The sequence below is a fragment of the Mauremys reevesii genome, linkage group 18 (genome assembly GCF_016161935.1).
Source record: "Mauremys reevesii isolate NIE-2019 linkage group 18, ASM1616193v1, whole genome shotgun sequence".
NCBI lineage: Eukaryota > Metazoa > Chordata > Testudines > Geoemydidae > Mauremys > Mauremys reevesii.
The window spans coordinates 13,688,539-13,710,184 of record NC_052640.1 but is presented as its reverse complement, the minus strand read 5'-3'; the positions used below and the strand labels follow the sequence as shown (position 1 = coordinate 13,710,184).

General features: G+C 43.5%; 1 protein-coding gene across 10 annotated transcripts in view; it reads left to right on the top strand.

Annotated features, from left to right (window-relative positions):
• GALNT9 (polypeptide N-acetylgalactosaminyltransferase 9) overlaps positions 1–21,646 on the top strand; it is a 699,106-nt gene that overhangs the window by 548,927 nt on the left and 128,533 nt on the right. For 8 of the 10 annotated variants that reach the window (XM_039505452.1, XM_039505453.1, XM_039505456.1 and 5 more), the window contains one exon: positions 3,826–3,943. In XM_039505452.1, the coding sequence (XP_039361386.1) occupies positions 3,826–3,943 (118 nt within the window). Of the gene's footprint in view, positions 1–1,266; positions 1,376–3,825; positions 3,944–18,781; positions 18,860–21,646 lie in introns of those variants that run through there. The other 2 variants (XM_039505459.1, XM_039505461.1) reach the window with 2 other exon arrangements.

Here is a 21,646-nt window from a genome sequence, read left to right as displayed (position 1 = left end):
GCAGGTAAACAAACCGACCCAGCCCGCCAGGGGCTTTCCCTGAGCAAGCAGCGGCCCTAGTTTGAGAACCACTGATCTAAGACAAATCCTATCATATTTCCTGAACCTAGTTTCCTCTTACTAATGCTTCTCTTCAGCATGCTGTAACCTGCTAGTTAAATTCAGAGATAGGGACCTACTACAACAATATCCTAAATTCACATAGCATCTTGTGACCTGCAAAGAGGTGTTATTTCTTTACATGCAGTGTGTGTGAGAGCACGGGCAAAATACGCATACACTCTGTCTTTGTGTCAGAATGCAACAACTGTTAAAAACGCACATCACCACTGTGTACCCGTTAGATCAAAATGTGAAAAGGACAATGATACCGTGTATCATTAAACCTGTAACAGGTATTTAGGAAAGCATGTTGTGTTTACCCAAACTGGAATTTGACCAGGACAAATGTTCCTATTGTACAATTGTCCGGGGCTCTTTAATTACCTTAGAGATTAGGGCCTTAGTTTGATATCACAGCCAAAAATAGGCCAGATCCTCAGCTGGTGTAAATCAGTGAGACTCCATTGAAATCAACAGCACGGAGTCACTTGACACCAGTTGAGAATCTGGCCCAACACTTTCAACAGCTCAGGGCCCTGTGGCATTTGCTCGGTGCTTGTGTAGGAGAAGGAGTGTTACCCATAGAACTTCCTGCAGCACTCAGGGTTTTCTTGGTGGTTACCCCTCCAAATGCTGGTAAGTCCTGACCTGCTTAGCTCATGGATTTTGATGGCCAAGTTTCTCCAGGGTGACTAGTGATTTGGGAGGCCTCTCTTTTTGGATTATCAGCTGGACGTTGGAGTTGCAAAAGGTGCTGAGCTCCCACCCTGTGAAAATCAAGCCCCCCGAAGTGTCTCAAGTTGGCCACATAAACACGGAGGCGCTCCAAATCACTAGTCACTATTGAAAGTCTTGGCTGCAGAGCCCCTGGCTGCAGATGGTTCGCACGCAGTAAAAATGGCATTTTCTTTTAGAATTGTCGCCTTTTTCTAATCATGTCTCCCCCTCAAACCAAATTCATTTGTGGAAGCAAAATGCTCACAGTGGTTTTTATATTCATTTCTTAAACTAGTTCAGCTTGCTACCTGCGGAGTTTATTGGGTAATGTTTGGGGAGGAGGGCGAGAGGAGAGCCAGGAGCTAATCAAGCCATTTCAGTCTCCGTGTCAGAAAATAGCGCTGATCAAATGTGTTTCCATCAACAGCTGCCTTTTTCAATTATGCAGAGAAAACATCAGGGGAATGGTGTGCAGTGCAGGATAGCCCGGTAATGATGTGAGAGGCTGAAATGGCCAGCAGAGAAAGAGGGAGACAGCTGAAGCTGTACCAGCAATGTGAGTGTTACAATAGAGTCCATTATAGATAAGTAATAGCAGTGCCTCAGCAAATGAACCTTTTCAAGGGCACCAGATAGTTCCTTCCGTAGGTTGGGCTGTCTTCTTAGATGTTAGCTACATTTCAAGCACAGCAGGGAAGAATTGTTATATATATCTATTTACTTGGCCATTTGTCTAAGGTTTTTTAACCGCCTGCCAAATAGGCAACAAACTCCTGATGACAAAAGGAAGCTTATGTGATGACACCATCAGTGCGGCCACCTGCTGCTACCAGTGGATTCATCTATATGTTTTGATGTTGCCACCGTTGGCAATATTTTATCTGCATATGAAACCAGCTGATGAATATGATCCTCAGATGCCACCTGCTTCTCGTTTATGTTTTGTGGCTTTGTATGCTCACTGGGAAAGCTAGGTTACCTGGTAAGGGTGAGCTGACATTTTAGCAACACGCCATTAAAGAAAGGAGGGGGTTTTGCTGGATTTTCACAGTAAATAAAATATGTTTCAGGTCTTTTCCATCCTCTTTTTTTGCAGAGACACCGTGTATGGACTGTTTCTAAAACCAAGGCCATAGATGGCATTTTCTCCACTCTATTAGAAAATCACTATTAGCAAACTTTAGACCTGATCCAAAGCCCATGAACTCTTTCCGTAGACTTCAGTGGGCTTTTGATTGGGCCTTTGGGAACAATGCTGCAGCTATTGAATGGCCAAACTCACATTAATATTAATGGGAACAGGGATATGACCAATTATTCTAATCATTTATCTTTGCTGCAGCCTAAAACGTCTGTGCTTTTACAGCCCTGGCTTTTCCTGCTGAAGGTCCTGAACCTGCATTGTGAGTCACATCGAGCCCTGCTGAAATCAGTGGGACTCTGCACAGCTGCATGGGTCTGTCCCGGTGGATCACATTGCAGGATGAGGGCCCATAGCATGGCAGCAAGAATTTGAGATGCAAATAAACGTGGTGCCAACTGATCTTGTGGCATTTTCTTTTGTAATTTAGTTAAGTTTATTTTGGAACTCTGAGCAATAATAAAGTAATTACACACTTGGCAGGGGACTTGGCATTCCAGTTCATCACATCATTAGTAGTATTTTTTAAAAACAAAAGGAGAAGGGAGATACTTGTTGCATATCAATGAAATATCACTTCAGTAATTAAAAAAGCTATTAAACATCAAAGGCAGTATTAAAATTTCATTAGTGCAAGTTTGGGGTCAAGGTCTAATGAAGGAGCAAATTGGATCTTCTTCCAAGTAAAAGGGTAATAGCTTTTTACCGTTATTTTTGTACTGTTGATGGATTTGTCATCAGTGTGTGTGTTTATGTATGTACAAGGCCAGAAAGTTGCCAGACCATTTTGCTCAGTCAGACAGTTGCTAATGCACCTCGCCATTCTCCCATGTGCTTGTGTAAAGTTATGGAAGGGGAGGATTGCGTGGTTATGCAACATCGCAATGGAGCATTTTACTCAAGGTACCCAACAAGCAAAGATGCCCCCAGAAACTCTAGGCAATTTCTGCCTTCTCAGCTAAGGGCAGGTATAGTTACTGCAGCTGAAATGCATGGGAAGTATTGTAAAATGTAATTAGCAACTGTTGCCTGCTTGCCATTTGCTGGTACAATTTTCATGTTTATAATATAAATTAAAAGTTGTAGGGGTTTGTTTTAAATAAGTGAGATGCTATGAAAGCTGCAAGTTGTACAAAACCATGATGACTCCTTGCATTCCGGTGCAGCTGGAAAAAACAACAACAGAGATGAGTAATGTAATGCCACAATTTTATTATCAGTTTTGACGTGAACTCTTTGTGACAAGGAGAAGTTCTGCTGAGCTCTAAGTAGCACATGATTTTTACAGCAGTTTCTGGACGCTTTGATTTCTTTGGAACATCTCTTTAAAAGGAGAATTAAGCTACTTTACATTAAAGGTTTCAGACCTAGCTCCAGGGTTGCTTGTAAACTTTTGATCTTTTCAAAGTGCAGCACTGGGATTGTTTTCTCTTTTCCTGGTGAGTTTTCCTCTTCTAAAAATTCACCTTAGTGAAGTGATGCATTGCTCCCCCCCACCCCCGTGAACAACTTTCTGAGGGGTGAAATTCATTCAGGTGCAGAGTGCCAGCAAAAAGTCTACATACCATTTAACACCTTGATCCATCAAAAGCCCTTTAGCATGTGCTCTACTTGAAAGGACTTCTGCCTGAGCAGGGGATACTCGTCCTTCAAGTTAAGGATCATTGCTGGATGGGGCCTTAATCCCCCCCTGTAAAGGGTTTAATTGGGTTCTGCTGGCTCTCTGCACAGGGGTGAATTTAACCCTAAAAGAATTTGGGGCATCTCTGCAGTAGCTTGTTTATTTATGTCAGAACTCGTTATAATCAGGTTCTGTTATATACTGTTTAAACACCTTTGTTTTTTCTCCCCCTTTTTCTGGGCAGGACGCCAGCAATGATTGGATGTTCGTTTGTGGTGGACCGAGAGTACTTCGGAGAGATTGGCCTGCTTGACCCTGGCATGGAGGTCTATGGGGGAGAAAATATTGAACTGGGCATGAGGGTGAGTGGCAAATGAGACATTTCATATAGTACCCATGTACAGAGCACAAGAGGAACGCTGGGCCTTACAGAACTGTCCGTTATCTTTCGGTTTACTACACAGAGGTGGCAGGTATTGCAGAAGAATCAGAACAATAGCAAAACCCACACACAAACACAATAAGAGATTGATCATGGTCCCGCTAACACTGTGCAAATTCATAGAATTCAGCAGTATGGTTTTTACTCTGTGTCTGTGGTTCAACTCATAGGGCCAGATCCTCAGCTGTAATAAATCAGCGTAGCTGCATTGACTTCAGTGGGCCTATGCCAGGGTGGTTTGATTTAAATCACCAGTGTTAATCATGGTTTAAATCAGCAAGCAGGAAACCTTGATTTAAATAATCAATTTTAATCTTGTTTTGCCTTTGTAGTTTTTATTTATTTTCCTAAAGAAATACTGATTATCATTGGCTGGTAACTATTAAAACATGGTGATTGACAATTATGTGTAGCCTTTACACTACATTTGTTACTTTCTTTTGCTAACCAGGAGGATACACTATATCTAGGCACATTTTTTAACTGTTCTATAGCTTAATTTGCATTTATTAAAATTCTTAATTTTTACATTTTTGTTTATATTAGGAAAAAAACTTTTTATTTACTAGATGATCAATTTGTTTCAAGCTTTACATGGATGGAAATTAAAATTCAGCTAAAATGCACAACAAGAGTATTTTAGTTAAATAAAACGACCTTAAATGTGCTAGATACACGAGACAAAAATTATCAAAAAGTTTATCAAAACATTTTTTCATTTATTAAACAAAGGAAGTATCATCTGTAGTTAGTGAATTGAACTGATTGTTTCTGGTCGCCATGTCCTTCAAGATTTTAGAGCTAGTAGATCTCATTCTCTCACACCTAGCATTTATTCATAAATTGGAAGAGGAATAGCAGCTTTCCTGCTTTTACATCTCCCAATTGGTTTCTTAACTTTGAATGAAATAAATAAACTGATCTAGTTGAATTAGCTGAAATGAAGGGAATGTTCTTTCTGAACATTCAGAAGAGGCTACTGCTGTCAAAAGCTGGTTTAGCACTTCAACAGCTCTGGTTCCAGGTGCTTGGCCAGTAACTTCCCTCAGTTCAGTAGTTTGAATTTTAAAGAAACTTTGCTACAAGCATGTACTGCTTAATATTTTATTAATAAATTGAAACTGGTTTAATACATTATAGTCAGGTTTTAGGCCTTAGCATGGATTGCCATAATTTCAACTTTAATTTTAAATAAGTTTATATTAAAAACCCCTTTATTTAATTTGAATAAAAAACCCTCCAATTTATTTTTTTTAAATCTGTTTATTATTTTTAATTATTTTTATCCCCCCCGAGTTAAGCTAATTTACTCCATTTGCTCATTGTAGCATTTATATCAGACCTGCGTGTGTGCATGTGCGCACACAACAAAAATGCTCCCAATTATCCAAATAGCATGGGGGACAGAGATTGCATTCAGATATTGGAGAGGGCAGGACTCATTCAGCAGCAGGGTGGTCTTCCCCGTGGCCGGGGGCTCGCCTTCCTCCTCCTCCTCACAGTCCTGGCTTGGGGTCACTGCTCTGCCCTTCCAGGACTGCAGCCTCCCCACCCCCATTTCTGCACCTTACACCTGCAGGAGCCACCACGTGTCCTCGGCCCTGCAGCAGCACCGGGAGCCCTCTGCAGCTCCTCTGTCATGGCCATGCTCACTCCGTACCATGACAGCCGAACTGCAGAGGGCTCCCTGCACTGCCAAAGGAACCATTCAGCAGCAGCTGGAGACTCCTCCTCCTCCTCTCAGTCCTGGCTGGGGGTCTCCACTCCATTATCCAACCTCCCTGCATTATCCAAGTCCCTTCCTTCACCCCCAGCATGAGACATATGCCCTTTGCAGCATGTATCTCATGTTGGGGGACAAGACAAAGGGTTCAGCTAATAGGGGTTTGGATAAATGGGAGTATACTCTCTATATAGTATGCGGGATCGCAATCCGCTAAAAATTCATAGACTTTAAGGCCAAACCATTGTGATAATCTAGCCTGACCTCCTGTACAACACAGGCCATAGAACTCCCCCAAAATAATTCCTGGAGCAAATCATTTGGAAAAACATCTTGTCTTTACTGAAAAACTGCCAGTGATGGAGAATCCACTAGACCCTGGGTAAATTGTTCCAATAGTTAATTACTCTCACTGTTAAAAATGTAACTCTTATTTCCAGCCTGAATTTGTCTAGCTTCAACTTCCAGCCATGTTGTTGTGTTATACCTCTCTCTGCTAGACTGAAGAGTCCATTATCAAAAAAAATTTCCCCATGTAGGGACTTACAGACTGTAATCAAGTCGGCTTTTAATCTTCTCTTTGTTAAGCTAAATAGATTGAGCTTCTTGAGTCGATCATTATAAAGCATTTTTTCTAATCCTTTAATCATTCTCATGTCTCTTCTCTGAACCCTTTTCAATGTATCAACATCCTTCTTGAATAGTGAACGCCAGAACTGGACAGAGTATTCCAGCAATGGCCACATCAGTTCCAAATACAGTGGTAAACTACCCTCTCTACTCCTACTAGAGATTCCTCTGTTTATGCATCCGAGAATCATATTAACCCTTTTGGTCACTGCTAGGAGCTCCTGTTCAACAGATTATCCACCATGAACCACACATTTTTTTCAGAGTCACTGCTTCGCAGGATAGAGTCCTGTGGCCTACGTTCTTTGTTCCTGGAAGTATGTATTTACATTTAGCTCTGTTTAAATGCATATTGTTTGTACCCAGTTTGCCAAGCAATCCAGATTGCCCTGTATCAGTGACCTGTCTTCTTCATTATATCACTGGTCTGGACTTTATTCTGTTTGCACATTATCAATGTGATAGTGTCAGGATCACTTGTATCTAAGCCATTGTTAATTTTTTAGTTCTGGGATCCATTCCTCTTTGTCTAGAAGGTCCATGTATCTCTGAACTCTCCAGAGGCATTCTTTGCAAAATAAGGACTTAAGGGGAAATTGTGGCTTATCCCCATCGCCACGAAGGCTCCCCCAGGAGTGAATTCAGGGTGGCTCCACTGTACAAGGAGGAGTGATTCCACTGTATAGGCTTTAGGGATGGTTCCCTGTTGCACAATGGCGCATGCCCACCTCGCTGCCTCGCAGAGAGCTCAGCTGTACAGGACCTCTCCATCTGCCCATGCACTAGGGATGAGACTGTAGCATCCAGTGCTTTGAGGAATCTCCTGTTGTCTTCTCTGCTCATTCCCCCAGCCAAGGAGTAGCATGATGCTACCACAGAGACCACTGCAGCCTCAGGGCTCAATGGCTTAGTCTTCATTTCCCTTCATGCATCTCCCCAGCTCTTAGCCCAGTTACTTGGGCTGCCTTCTGGGCTAAGGAGATCTGGTCCTTATTGGAGAATATGCTCACATAAAGCAGCACCACAGAAGCAGCAAGAAATGGTAAAGATATACTGCAAAATGTGGACCCCTTAGTTAAGGACAGTGTCTGTCTGCATTAAGCCAGAGCTGTCCGGCATATTGCAGCTTCAGTACATTGTGATCCTTTGCCGTGATGTTCAAGGGTGCTGCACACCCACAAGTCCAAAGGACCTGTCAGAGGTCAGCACTTCTGAAAACTAGGCCACTTAATGTCGCTAGAACAAGAGTCTCCTCATTATAAAGCGGAGTGCTTAATTACTTCCCCTTTCTCTCACACTAGCACGCCCCCAGTGCATGGAGTGTGCTCATTAAAGCATGCATTCTGCTCCTGCTGGAACATTAACCCTCAAATTAGTTCAGCCAGCTCATTTATATAAAATAAATGCAAACCTTCACCCGACAGACTAGGAGAGATGGTCACTGGGAGAGGTGTATGTTTGCACATAATTGTTATTCCAGCAATGGAGTTTATAATGGGACTGTCGGAGTAGGGTACCCATAGTTGGATGAGGTGCTGAATGCAGGTTTGGGGCAGATCGGCTACTACCACAATTCATTCTGTTTTCCTTAGGAGATGTAAGAGGATCAGGAAATTATCAGGGCTGTGTGAGCTCCCCAGTTTTCCTTTCTCACTCAGCAGGGCTTTGAGCTGCTTGAAACTTTTTCCACATGGCTGCTTAAAGAATAAATTGAACATCTTGGCAACGCTCTATAGGAACTGATGAATAAGCCTGGGAAGGAATCTGAAAATTGTCGTTCTTCCTTGTATGAGAAGAACTTGCAGTGTGTGATGAGAACTCCCAGTAAATAGAGGAAAGGGTTCTAATAGGATTATGAAATCTGGAGTCCCGTGCCTGTTTCTGCTGCCCACGTGTCTGACCCTGGGCAGTCATTTAGGCCAAGGTTTTGATGTTTTGAAGTTTTTCTCCATGACCCCATGAGGGCTAGAAATTTTCCTTCTTTAAAAAAAAAAAAAAAGCTGAGATTAGTGCAAAATCACATGCGAGCTGGTGCTTTAAGAATAACACCAAATACTGTCAGATCTGGCCATACTGACTCCATATCGCCCTCTGAATTACGCAGTCTGTGCAGAGGTAGGAAGGGGTGGCTGCTTCTCCTGTTCCATGCACCCGCACAATGGAAGAGGAGAATCTACCCCCACACTGGAGTTTGTGTTCAGTTTAACAGAGACTTTTGGATATGGGACAAGAGAAGGAGCAGAGAGATGGGACAGAAGCGAAAAAGAGGAAGAAACAATGAACAAATAAAGGAGCGGAGAGAAAAAATAGAAAACTGAGGGGGGAGGGGAAGGAGACGTTCTGTTAAAAACAATGGGCATCAATTTAAAAAAAACAATCCTTTAAACATCTTCAAATGCTGTGTTCACGCTAAAAGCAAAGGGATTATTTGTGGAGCGCTCCAGCTAGATTATATTACATCTAATGAACCTTCATTTAAATTATTTTAATAAAGTGAAATTGGAAAAGCCAGTGCAACTAATGAGCCTGATTTGGTGAGGATACTGTATGGTAATCCAACTAATCCTCCTTAAATATATAATTTATTACAAATATTATCTTCTTGGGTATTTCGCTAATGGGTTTTCCCTGATCAATAGTTGGTAGGCCGGGACAATTAAATAGTTAACATAAGAGATTTTCCGTTTTAAGTTACCGGTGCATAATATGTAATGCTCCTGGCCAGCTGATGGAGGTTATGTAAATTTCACACCTGCCCTAGCTATATGGAAGCCTGGAATTAACCAACATCCACTCTAGCATCTTTGTAAAAAATCCCTGTGATTTTTCCCAGAGGTGCGCTGGAGCCGGGAGAGTCTGTTGAGTCTGCAGGGAAGCCAGCATATGTTTGCAGGGTTGGAAATAGCAGAATGGCATGGTTCTGTGAAATGTAGCAAAGGGGAAATTTGTGTAGTTCAGCTATAGAATCTCCTCTCCTACAGCCTATTTTTCAGGTGTACAATGTTTACCATAAAGCTAATAAATTTAAAGCTGAATTCTGTCTCTTAGTGTGCTCACGGGACTGCCACTGAAGTTGATGGGAGTGATCCATGAGCACCTAAAAGCAGAATTTGGCCCATATATGTATAATATTAGATCAGATTATAGCTGTCTCTTATTTAGGAGGAGAGAGCCTTACCCCAACCCCACCCCATGTCCTCAGCACAAAGCTAGGCACAACCACAATCCCTGTACTGCTCTCCTTCCTAGCACTCTGAGATTCTAGCCACCCTTAAGGAATGGGGGAGGGATGAAGAGAAAATGGGGCCATGGCTCCAACTGCCCTCTGCCCCAGGCAGCAGAGCTAGCTGGATGCACAGGAAGGGGAGGATGATGGAGACAGGGATTGTGAATGGTACAGTGCAGAGCTATCAACCCTGTCTCCAGGAGTCACAATCTGTCCGCACACTCAGGTCAGTGCCAGTCTTTGTCAGCCCAGTACAGTACAACGCATTTCAGGCATGATCTGGCCTTGAATGGCCCACTGGGATCTGAGATGTGCACATCCCTTGTTCAAACATGCATTTGGAATAATTATGAAGAAGAAGATGGGAGTCTCTTTGGTGTAATAGTCCCAAATTATTAAACTATCCAGGGGATCCTTCGATGGTTTAGGGAAGAGAAATAGTTCTAACAGACTAATAGATTGACTTACCAACTCATTAAGGAACTGAGTGGTTTACAAGCCTCATATAAGTTCCCTTATAAGTGGGAGCTACACATACCCTTGATTGTTTAGAAAGGGATCACATAAACTTTAAAAGCCCAGTTTATGATTTGACCTAATACAAGGAGTTTATGATCCATCTTTTTATAACAGAACCGTTAATCATCACAGTAAAGATCTTGTCTCTTACTCCGGGGCTCCACTGATAAGGAGGATGAGTTGTTGCTCTTTCTATTTTATACTCATATATAGCAAGGGAGGATGGGAGCAGTCTGAGTGTTTATCGTAAAGGATGCCATAGTTTCAAAGAAATTCTCTGTTACCACCATTAAAACAACAACAATAATATATTGTCAAGTTGACAGCTGGAGGCAGATCTTCCCGTCTTTTTAGATTATAGCCTAAATCAGCCAGATTCTTCTTCTTTCTTCTTCTTTCTTCTCTCTCTCTCTCTTTTAATATATATGTAGCACTCTGGTGTTAATCAAGGAGGGTCCATTACTGGGAGATAGATTTTTAGATACTGTGCCCAAGATCTTCAAAACTGGCTACCAACTTTTTCAATCTGAGATGTCCAAAAAGGGAGCTGATGTTTAGAAAATACTGAACACCCACCCCTAGAAGGTGTCTCAAAATGTGCACCCAAAGATGGAGGCAACCCAAATCAAAGTAACTAAGGCTTTTATACTTGCCTGACCTCCCAGCTGGGAGCTGACAATAGGGGAGAGGGCAAGAGCATGAATTCCTCGGCTTGCCCTGCCTTGAGCAGACAGAAACAAGAAGCTAAATATGAGTCAAGAGTGTGACACTGTTGCAAAAAAAGCAAACGTTCTTCTGGGGTGTATTAGCAGGAGAGTTGTAAGCAAGACACGAGAAGTAATTCTTCCGCTCTACTCTGCACTGATTAGGCCTCAACTGGAGTATTTTGTCCAGTTCTGGGCACCACATTTCAGGAAAGATACAGACAAATTGGAGAAAGTCCAGAGAAGAGCAAGAAAAATGATTGAAGGTCTAGAAAACATGAGTTATGAGGGAAGATTGAAAAAATAGGGTTTGTTTAGTCTGGAAAAGAGAAGACTGAGAAGGGACATGATAACTGTTGTTAAGTACATAAAGGTTGTTACAACGAGGAGAGAGAAAAATTGTTCTTCTTAACCTCTGAAGATAGGACAAGAAGCAGTGGGCTTAAATTGCAGCAAGGGAGGTTAGGTTGGACATTAGGAAAAACTTCCTAACTGTCAGGGGTTTTAAGCACTGGAATAAATTGCCTAGCGGGGTTTTGGAATCTCCATCAATGGAGATTTCAGGGAAGGGGTTGGAATGGGGGCAGGGAAGGGGTGGGAAGGGGTGGAGTGGGGGCGGGGCCGAGGGCGGCGGAGGGGAGGTGTCAGTAATGCAGCCCTCAGGCCAATGTACCAGTCCTCATGTGGCCCTCGTGGTTATTTGAGTTTGAGACCCCTGGTCTAGATGATACTTAGTCCTGCCATGAGTTCAGTGGATTGGACTAGATGATCTCTTGAGGTCCCGTCCAGTCATACGATTCCAAGAATGCAGTGTAATTTAGGGGAACTGAGAAGCCTAGGTCTCTGATGTGCCTATTAGGAGCTGCATGCCCTCAAAAAGAGCTCTGGTGTGGTTTTCTGGGGCAGTAAGAGGTTGCCCACTTCTACATCGGCGGCACCATGCTTGCCTCTGCTTATTAGTCCTGCCCTGTGAGCCAGTGCACAGTGGGGGCTGGGCATTAATTGCATGGAGAAAAAATTGACGTTAAGCCGTGGCACGTGTGTTCTTTTAAGGAGATCTGCTGAACCTTCTTGACATGGGAGGAGAGAAAAGAAACAACTCACTAATTTCCACTTCACCTTAAGGGGCTGATCCTGCAGAAATGAACCTGGTATTATACACACGAGTAATCCCGGTGAACACATGTGCACCACAGTTAAGCAGGTGCATTAGTGTTTTTGAATTGGGGCCTAAATCCTGTAGGACATATTTTCAATGGGAATGCTACTTACATCAAAAGATTTCATTGAACTCTTTAGCAGGTACAGGATGTGTGCTTGTTTTCATGCAACTACAGTTAATGTTGTAGTTATGTTCCTGAAAAATGCGACTTTAAATGAAACGATGTTAAGTGAATCCAATTTCCCCATAAGAATAATGTAAATGAGGGGATTAGGTTCCAGGGAAATTTTTTTCACCAGACAAAAGGCTATATTACACACACACACACACACACATACACACACACACACACACACACACAGTTTTAAACAAACAATTTAATACTGGTACACAGTGATGATGATTGTGAAGCTTGGTTGAGGTGGAGGAGTCAGAGGGTGGGATATTTTCCAGGGAATGCCTTACTGCTAAATGATGAACCAGCAAATGGCTGAGCCCTCAAAGTTTAACTCTTACAGTCTGCAGGGCAGCAGGAATGGAAGGAGGAGAGAGAGCATCACAGACAGAGACACAGAGACACACTGTGTGTGTGAGAGAGAGAGATGCACATTTCCCCTTTAAGTACACTACCTTGTTAATTAGATTAGCTTGCTGAGACTGCAGCTGCTGCTGCCAGCAAGCTCCCTCTGTCCTGAGCCCTGTCGTGTGTTCCCCCTGTTCTATGGAAGACAGGGTAAGCGGGGTGCAGGAGCATGGGGGAGGGGGACACCCTGACATTAGCCCCTCTCTTCCTCCCCTCTCCCCCGCACAGCAAGCAGGAGTCTCGGGGAGCAGCTCCAAGGCAGAGGGCAGGAGCAGCACATGGCAGTGGGGGGAGGGACAGCTGCAATTGCTACCCTGCTGGGAGGCTGCCGCACAGGGAACTTAAGGGAGTGGGGAGCTGATAGGGGGGCTGCTGGTCCATCCTGGTTCCAAGCCCCCACCAGCTAGCTGCAACAGGCTGCTCTTCCTGCAAGCAGTGGACAAAGCAGGCGGCTGCCAAACGACGTTAGAAGGGAGCATTGCACAACTTTAAACGAGCATGTTCCCTAATTGATCAGCAACGTAACAATGAAACAACGTTAACCGGGATGACTTTAAGTGAGGAGTTACTGTAATATTCCTGGGGAGTACTGATGAGATGGCCATTACATTTTCAAATACCATGGCTGGTTAATGTTATGACCAATAACAGCAAATGGTCTATAATTATGGATGATAAAGGGCATAAGCTGGGGGCTGCCAGGGTTAAGAGAATATATTTATTTTCTCCATGTACAGCATTAGTTATTTGGCTGTTTGCATCCTGAAGGAGTTTCATCAGAAGCATCTAGTATAGGTCATTACCAGAGTGAGGTTCCTAGAGTTGGTAGACCAATGATACGATCTGGTATGGCAAAAACCTGTGTTTCTGTGTTAATAGCTCTCTCTTTATGTATTATGTAATGGATATAAGCAGTGTCTGATGTCTGATTAAGACAAAGGCAATAGAACAGACCTAAAGCAGTTGCAGAAGTAGGCAAGCCCTATCGAATTACCATTCAAACTGGCACGTCCTTTTGTATCACCATGACACATTCATCCAGCTGCAAACAGAACAAGACTGTACTGATGATGCAGTTCTCTTGAGTGACCAGCGATGCTTGGTTGTATATTTAGATTTGGGGGCAGGGATCAAGACACGGATTTATTAAGGTCTCGCCCAGAGACTAAAACGGAGGTATGTAATGCATTGCTGCACACACATCTGCCATGATATTGTCCGAAGGTCCGTGTTTTTAGTTCAGGGCCTAGCTTATTACATACACTGATATGAAATCTACAGAGTGACTTATCACTTTAAATTCTGAACCACCCTGTGATGCTAAAGTGATGCGTCAGAGCCTCAGGCCTGATCCTGCCTGAACCGTCTGAGCTGAGTCCTATTGATTTCAATGGGGCTCCCACCCAGCCAGAGCTCGGTGCAGGATCACTGCTCTGTGAAGTAATGCGCCATGAAGAACAAAATATAGGCCACACTGGTAGCATTGGCTATAAGGTTGCCTGACACGTTCCATTAAAAGGCTGTTTCCATGTGCTAGTAAATTCCCCAAATGTAACTGTTCAGGATGAGATTTTCCAGGCCAGATGTCTGCTTCAGGCTGAATTTTTTGGAAGGCTTCAGCTAGAATAGTTCAGGCATGTATCAGAATGAGATTAAGGGAAAATACATTGTTTTGCCTTTATTAAAAATTCTTAGTTGTTTTGCTGAGAAGCTCTGTCATCTCCATGCTTTTTTGGAGCAGGAACTTCAGATTTGGTAGTGGGGTGGCCCTGGATTCAAGAGCATGCCTTTTGCCTGTCCCATGAAAATCTGCCCGAGTTATGCACCTCAGAAAACTTCAGTTTGCACATGCTCAGTAGAGACTGGTTCAGTTAGGCAGCTAAATTCTCTAAAGATTCTATGTGCACTGAGCATTCCCCTGCCTAGGGTTGCAGAGGCTAAGCAGGACGTTGCTTCTAATTGCTCCTCCCACAGGGGCCACTGTGGCTTTGGGCACAAGAATCAAGACAGGGAGATGGTCTCTATCCTGTGCTCTCAGTGCTTCCCAGCTGGGGCCGTTGTAATGTGGTGGAGGAGAAGGGGGAAGGAACCTAATTGGAATGCAGAGCGGTAGGGAACCAGGATTCCTTAGTCTCAATCTTTCCCTACTGTCAGCAAATAGCTGTGAAACCTACTGGCAAATGTGTGCCAAATTTCCTTCTAGTGGAGAACAAGCTACTATTGCTATAAGGTACCCTATTTGCATAAATGGCTGAGGTCTGTGCTGTGAATCTAAAAGTTCCAACCTGCTGAGGAGCGATGCGGGTGCCAATAAGGAACACGTGATGGGATTTCTAGGGGGAGGAGAGGTTTCAGTTTGGCTTTTTCAAAACCTAGTAAATTACAACAAAAAGCTACTTGAAAATAATGATAAGGTTGCAAAGTCAAGCATTCAAAAGTCATGAAATGCCAGTATGAACATTGGCCGTGCAACCTTAATTGCCCCCCCGGTGCGTATGAATTATGACACAGCCTTTAATTACATGGTCACGTATACGTACAGTGAGCCAGATTGGCAGCTGGTCTAAATGTGCAGAGCTCCATTGACATCAGTGGAGCTGCATAGATTTACACCAGCTGAGAATTTTGCCCAATGTGCAGATGAAGTGACAGCATGTTTGCTACATAGAATGTTGTTGTTAAACAACGGAGACAAACAGCCATAAGTAGAGAAGATTTCCCTGGCGTTTTGTCTCATGCTAAATAACTCTGGTCATGACTCTATGCCAAAAGTGTGTTGGAAAACTAATTAAATGAATCGTACTCGCCCCCATCCCCAAAAGTTTAAATTGTCCAATCCAGCAAAGCATTATGGAGGGCAATGTTCGCAAGCTTCTGTTCTGGAATGTGGAAACTGCAGCCCTTCAACAAATTCAACAATCTCCTTCTGGCTGTGTAGACTCAACCTTCTCCTCTCAGCAGCTGTCACTCTTGCATCGCTGCCCTAAGCCAAGGAGATTCAGTGTTGTCAGCAAATGAAGAAACCATGAAAAAGCCGCTGAAAAGGACAGATTGCGTTCCAACCTGATGGCCAGCTTCCCATGCCAGGATTCAAATGCCTGACATCAACCATGTTTGAAACCAAGGGTTTTTCTTTGGTGTGATATTCCAACACCTGAAAGAGACTAAAATAAAACATTGCAAAGCCTGGAAGATGGAAGATACCTCTTGAGCTATCTCCACTCAGAGAGAGTACTCAACACTTTACTTAAGGACAGTTTATATAACTCTTAAATTGGGGATTCTCAAACTGGGGGTCGGGACCCCTCAGGGGGTCGTGAGGTTATTATATGGGGGGTCGCGAGCTGTCAGCCTCCACCCCAAACCTCGCTTTGCCTCCAGCATTTATAATGATGTTAAATATATTAAAAAGTGTTTTTAATTTATATGAGGTGGGGGGGCCGCACTCATAGGCTTGCTATGTGAAAGGGGTCACCAGTACAAAAGTTTGAGAACCACTGTCTTAAATGAACTCCAGATGAGTTCCACATTCTAGTTTCTGTGGGTGGGATCCACGTACCTACCTGTCTGATCTATCTGGGCTGGATTGTGATGGTTCTTACTAAATTGAAGATAACTGTAACTTTGAATGGGGAGCAATGTTTTCATCAGAGAGCCTAGTGACAAACTTTATGCATTAAATTGCCAGCAAACGGCAGTACTGGAACTTGTGAATAATGTTAAAAACACTCTCTAAAGGGGGAATATTGTAAATAGCTTAGAAAGCAGCATCTGGCTATTTGGCTTCCACATCACGTCATGCACCATGGAGTTTGTTGCAAATTCTTTCATGTACCGGAACATTATAAAAACACAAGTCTGGAAATTTCAGAAAAAGAACTACAGCAAAGGAGCTGAGGAAGGAAAATATTCCCTTCATAAGTCTTTGCTGCTTCCTTCTCATCCTCCTCCATGCAACTTTAATTTAATCCACAATGACAAGTCTGAACTGAATCTGAGGGACAGGAAAACTGGGAGGAAGGTGGGTGTGTTAATTGTTCTGTGATTGAAATAGTTTTCACTTGACTAGTGATTGAACCAAAACTCTGGGTATGAACTAGAGCTGAGTCCAGATAGGCTAGTTGGAAACTTTCCAGTGGGAGGTTTTTCCATTACAAAATGCTGATTCATGAAAATTGAAATGTTCCACAGGAACACGTCAGTTTCAATCAGTTTCCCTCAGATATCTGGGTGATTGTCTTTCAGCTCACCAACTTCTCGAGGGGAGCCAGCTGCCCTGGAAGTTGGGCAGCCCTGGGAGCCAGCTGTCCCAGGAGACTTGCAGTCTGGGAAGGCCTAGCTCCAAACTTTTGGGGTCCCGAACATCTGTAGGCTCCTGGTTCTCTGTCAGCCTGGTTTGGCAGAATTTCCTTTCAAACGTCTCAAAATGAAAAGGTCTCCATTTTTTCAAACCAATAATTTTGCAATTTCTCTTTCATTGGCAATGTCAGAATTTCTACTTTTTGTTCTGAAATGGAACAGTTTGTTTTAAAAGAAAATTCGGTGTTTCCTGCTCAAAGGAAATTCCAAATTTTGACCAGCTCTACTATGAACTCTTCTGTAGGTCTGGCCTGTAACCTTGGCTGGTGATTGATTTTAGTGTATCAGTTTACACCACCTGAGAATCTGATACTCTGGACCCAAAGCCACTGAAACTGTAGGAAGGTTCAGATTTTCACACCTCAGGTTCATGTGTAGGCCTGAGTAATTAATAAGTGCTGGCAAGTTGGAGCACTGTTGTGTTGTGAGTCTGAGGGGAACAGGTCTGTATTTCTTATGTGCTTTTTATTTATTCTGTCTTCAGGGTTGCCTGGGATCATTTGGGTTTTTTTCTTTAAAGTCAGGTTTTGCAATCAGGTGAGGAAATGTCAAAATCTGACTAATAATCATCCTTGTTATTAAGTTCTCTGAACACAGCAAAACAGGATGTGCGGACCTATCCTGTACACTACCTCCAAGCTGAAGCAGGGCTGCCCAGAAGATTCAGGGGTGCTGGGGCAAAGCAATTTTGGGGGGCCCCTTCGATTAAAAAAAAGTTGCAATACTATAGAATACTATATTCTCATGGGGGCCCCTGCGAGGCCCTGGGCAAATCGCCCCCCCTCCCCCCCCCCCTCGGGTGGCCCTGAGCTGAAGAGGGATGAGGGAAAGTGTGACTTCTTCTGACACTGTACACCTGTGCACTTGAAAAAAGCTTTCTGGATTTCACTCTTTATTATACAAAAACTATGCCATTAGCCATGCTGCATATAATCCCTTGGAGGAATAAGCCATTTATCTCTGGGAATAAAAAGTCCTTTTCCAAAATATTTTTTCTGCACCAAAATATTAAAGTACCAGAAATATTAGCCACCAATGAGATTTTTAATTAATTTATTAACTTCTTTGCAAATTATTGTTGGTTGGCCTAAATTCATCAGAGAAGCAGCATGGCCTAATGGTAAGAAGGGAAGCAGTGTGGCCTAGTGGTTTAAGCATTGAAGGTGGACACAGGAAACCTGGGGTCTGTTCCTGGTTCTGCCACTGGCCTTTTGGGAGAGCCTGGGCCAGTCACTTCATAAGAGCTGGTTGGGAATTTGTGGTCTGTGACAGAATGCTAACTGTAGCCGTTGGTCACATAGGCAGGGCCGGTGCAAAGACGTTTCGCGTCCTTGCGACCCCACCCCCCCGCCCTGCAGCAGCTCCCCGCCCCTCCCCTCCGCCCTGAGGCCCCCCAGTGGCAGCTCCCCCCTGCCCTGAAGCGCCCCCCCCCGGGGAGCCATGCGGCAGCTCCCCACCCCAGCTCACCTCTGCTCCGCCTCCTCTCCGAGCACGCCCTCCCGCTCTAATTCTCCTCCCAGGCTTGCGGCACAAAACAGCTGACCGCGCGCTCAGGGAGGAACGCTGTAAAAAAAAAATTGGGGGCACTGCTTTTTGGCACCCCCAAATCTTGGTGCCCTAGGCAACCGCCTAGTTCGCCTTAATGGTAGCACTGGCCCTGCACGTAGGGAATTGCATAATAGAGAAAATCATGGGCTAAACTGGAATCAGTTAGCCTGAATTGGTGGGGATTGTTGACATTTGGGGGCAATGGTTGTGCTAATAAGGTGATTAGCTCAATGAGGGGAAGCTATATAATTGGCAGGAACAGGAAGTAGAGGGGAACTTGGAGAGTGGGCTGGGTGAGGTAGAGAAATCGAGGTGGAGGGAAGGCTGGCTTCTTAGGATATGTGCCTGTGCTATGTTCTGCAATGGAATCTGAAGATTAAAGGTACGCATAGGGGAGAAACAGACTATGTATATGCTGTGAATAAGAGACCAGGTTTCTTCATGGGATGTAGACATGAATTTCAGATCTGCTGCATTCAGTTTAGTGTACCAGCTCAGTGGTGGCTCCAGCTGCATCCAGCTCATATACATTATGGGGACTGACGATTTCATTTCACAAACGGCTGCAGTGAACATGAGTGTGAGGGTGTTTTTAAAGTCCAACTGTGCTATTTTCCACACTGAGGGTATCATCTCCTGAGGACAAAGCCCGTTTCGGCTGAGGATGAAAAGTCATGTCTTTTTTTTTTAATGTTTGTTTTATAGCAACAAGCAGAAAATACCCCTCTGTGGGAGTGTATTAAAAATCTCCTTTGTGAAAGGGCTGCGGTTGCTACACTCATACTTGACCCCTGACTCAAAACCACAAAAGCAAGGCAGTGAAAAATTAAGCCACCAACCCTCTGCTCCTTCTGCCAGAGGCACATCCCATCATACTCCTCCACACTCCCCCCCAGTCTTCCATTCTTCACACTGCCCTTTCCCAGCAGCACGAGCTGTGGGTGTTTGGTTGGGATAACTTAGTAAAGGGTGAACAAGTGCAACCAAATATATTCCTGTCCTTTGTAGACATGTTTATAATGATACATAGATATTTACAACATGCACTTCAGTCTCCAGTGAGCCTGGGGTGTATGTATTACGCCAGTAACATGGAGTCCAGTTGCATTGTTATGTGGTAATAACTGCGCAGGGGCCAGGGAACGCCACGAGGTTTCTCTTGCATCGTTTGCTTGTTTCTTCTCTCCCCCTTGCTGCCCCTCTTGGAGGCTCAGTTTGTGCCCTACAAAGGTCAACTTCTGGGAACTAAACCACTCCGCTTTACAGGCAGGAAACAATAATAATAATAATCCCGATAAAACGTTTAACAACTTTCCAAAACATTCCTAATATATTTGTTCTGTAACGTGTTCTAGGCAAGGTACATGGTGATATAGTGCAGTATAAAGCTTTTACTGCCATTTGTTTGGCATGACCTTCAGAACACATGTGGCTTCCCTACTTGTGAGTAATGCAACCAGACAGAACTCAGGCAGGAAAAAAAAAAACTTTACACACATCAAACCATTGTATATTCCCTATAATGAGCCACGTACTTTGGATTGCTAAAAACATGACGCACACAAAAGTATTAGTATAAAGGCCTGTTTGCTTTCCTGTTGTAACTTTTTTCCAAGATAATAGGAAGGTGTTTGCTGTTTAAAACAAAATCTGGCAAGTCTGTTATCTCCATTTCTAATTTAGGCTTGGAAAATGCATATCTGACTGAAAATCATATTTAGTACCACATATGGTATTTGTGCTTATAGCGTGAGAGCCGTAGCCAACAAGAACTCAGAAATGAGTCAAAACACATCTGTGAATGCTGGGTTAGGTGCAACCGTATCATGTATATTAAAGTGTTTGAGCTATAATAAAATGATACATTGGTATGCCTCAGTAAAATCAAAGCTGCATTTTTTGTACCTAAAAACCTATTTAGATTTGGCTCTGCAGCTCTAATATAATGCCATTTACCTGAATATCTTATTGGTAACAGAAAAGCAAACAATTTTATACCTTCAAAGCATGGTATGGCCATTAATTCCCCATGACGCTCTGGAGAAGCAGATAAATAAGTGTATCTCCATTTAACCATGGGAGAAACCGAGGTAGGGCTGTTAAGTGGCTTTCCCAAGGGAATAAAGCAAGTCAGTGACAAAGCCATGACTAGAACCGTCTAACAGTGACTTCTATTATCTTCATGGTAGGGGGTGGGCGGTTTCCCACCAATTGCCCAATTTACAGACTTCTGTGAATTCAGGGCTTCAGTCAAATGCCTATGCCAGGATGCACAGTTTGCCCATATTGCAAGGACTGTAGTTTCATTTCCCACACAGCTTTAGGGCCAGATTCACTTAGGAAAGCACTTACACGCATGACTTCAGTGGGATTTAAGCATGTGCGTAAGTGCTGTCCGTAATAAGGATGGTTTCCTGAATCGGGAGCATGGCAAACACATTTTAAAAACTTTTGGAATTCTATTAAGAGCCCAGTTTTCTGTGTTAATTCCTCTGGCTGACTTTTGTATTGTGCTGCCCAGCCCATTCTATCGTATACGCTGAAACAGCAGTTACTACCACTCTGTGCTTCTTGGAGAAAAGGGAGATGTCGGCCCACTGGATCCCCTCCATTGGCTCATCTCCAATGTTCCCTCCCTACTGGACTGTACAAAACCAATGTGGCGACTCCCCTCTTCAATGTGTATGAGATGTGGTGGCAGCATACAGGTTCAGTCCACCCAGGTCCCATCGATACACCTAGTGAAGGGCTGTGGTGACGTCCTTCCCCAACAATTTACTATCCTGTTCACGCATCCTTCTGTAGAGCAGTCGGATTAATTCATTCTCACTTTGTCCCCATGACCTCTTTAACTTCATTAATGTAGTCGTAGTTTCCCTGCTGTCCCACTGGTCCCAGAAGTTCATCTTTCATGGAGCCAGAAGGTAACACTTTTGATCATGGGAACAATTTACCAAGGATCTATTTAATTATAATTTAAGATTGGATGTTTTTCTACAGGATCTGCTCTGGGAATTATTTTGGGGGAGTTCTGTGGCCTGTGTTACCCAGGTGAGCATAGATTAACACAATAGTCTCTTCTGGCCTTGGATTCTAAGAATCCTCCAGTCAGACACAGGCCATAATTTCAACCATTATTGCCTGCATCAAGCCCAATAACTTGTAAACA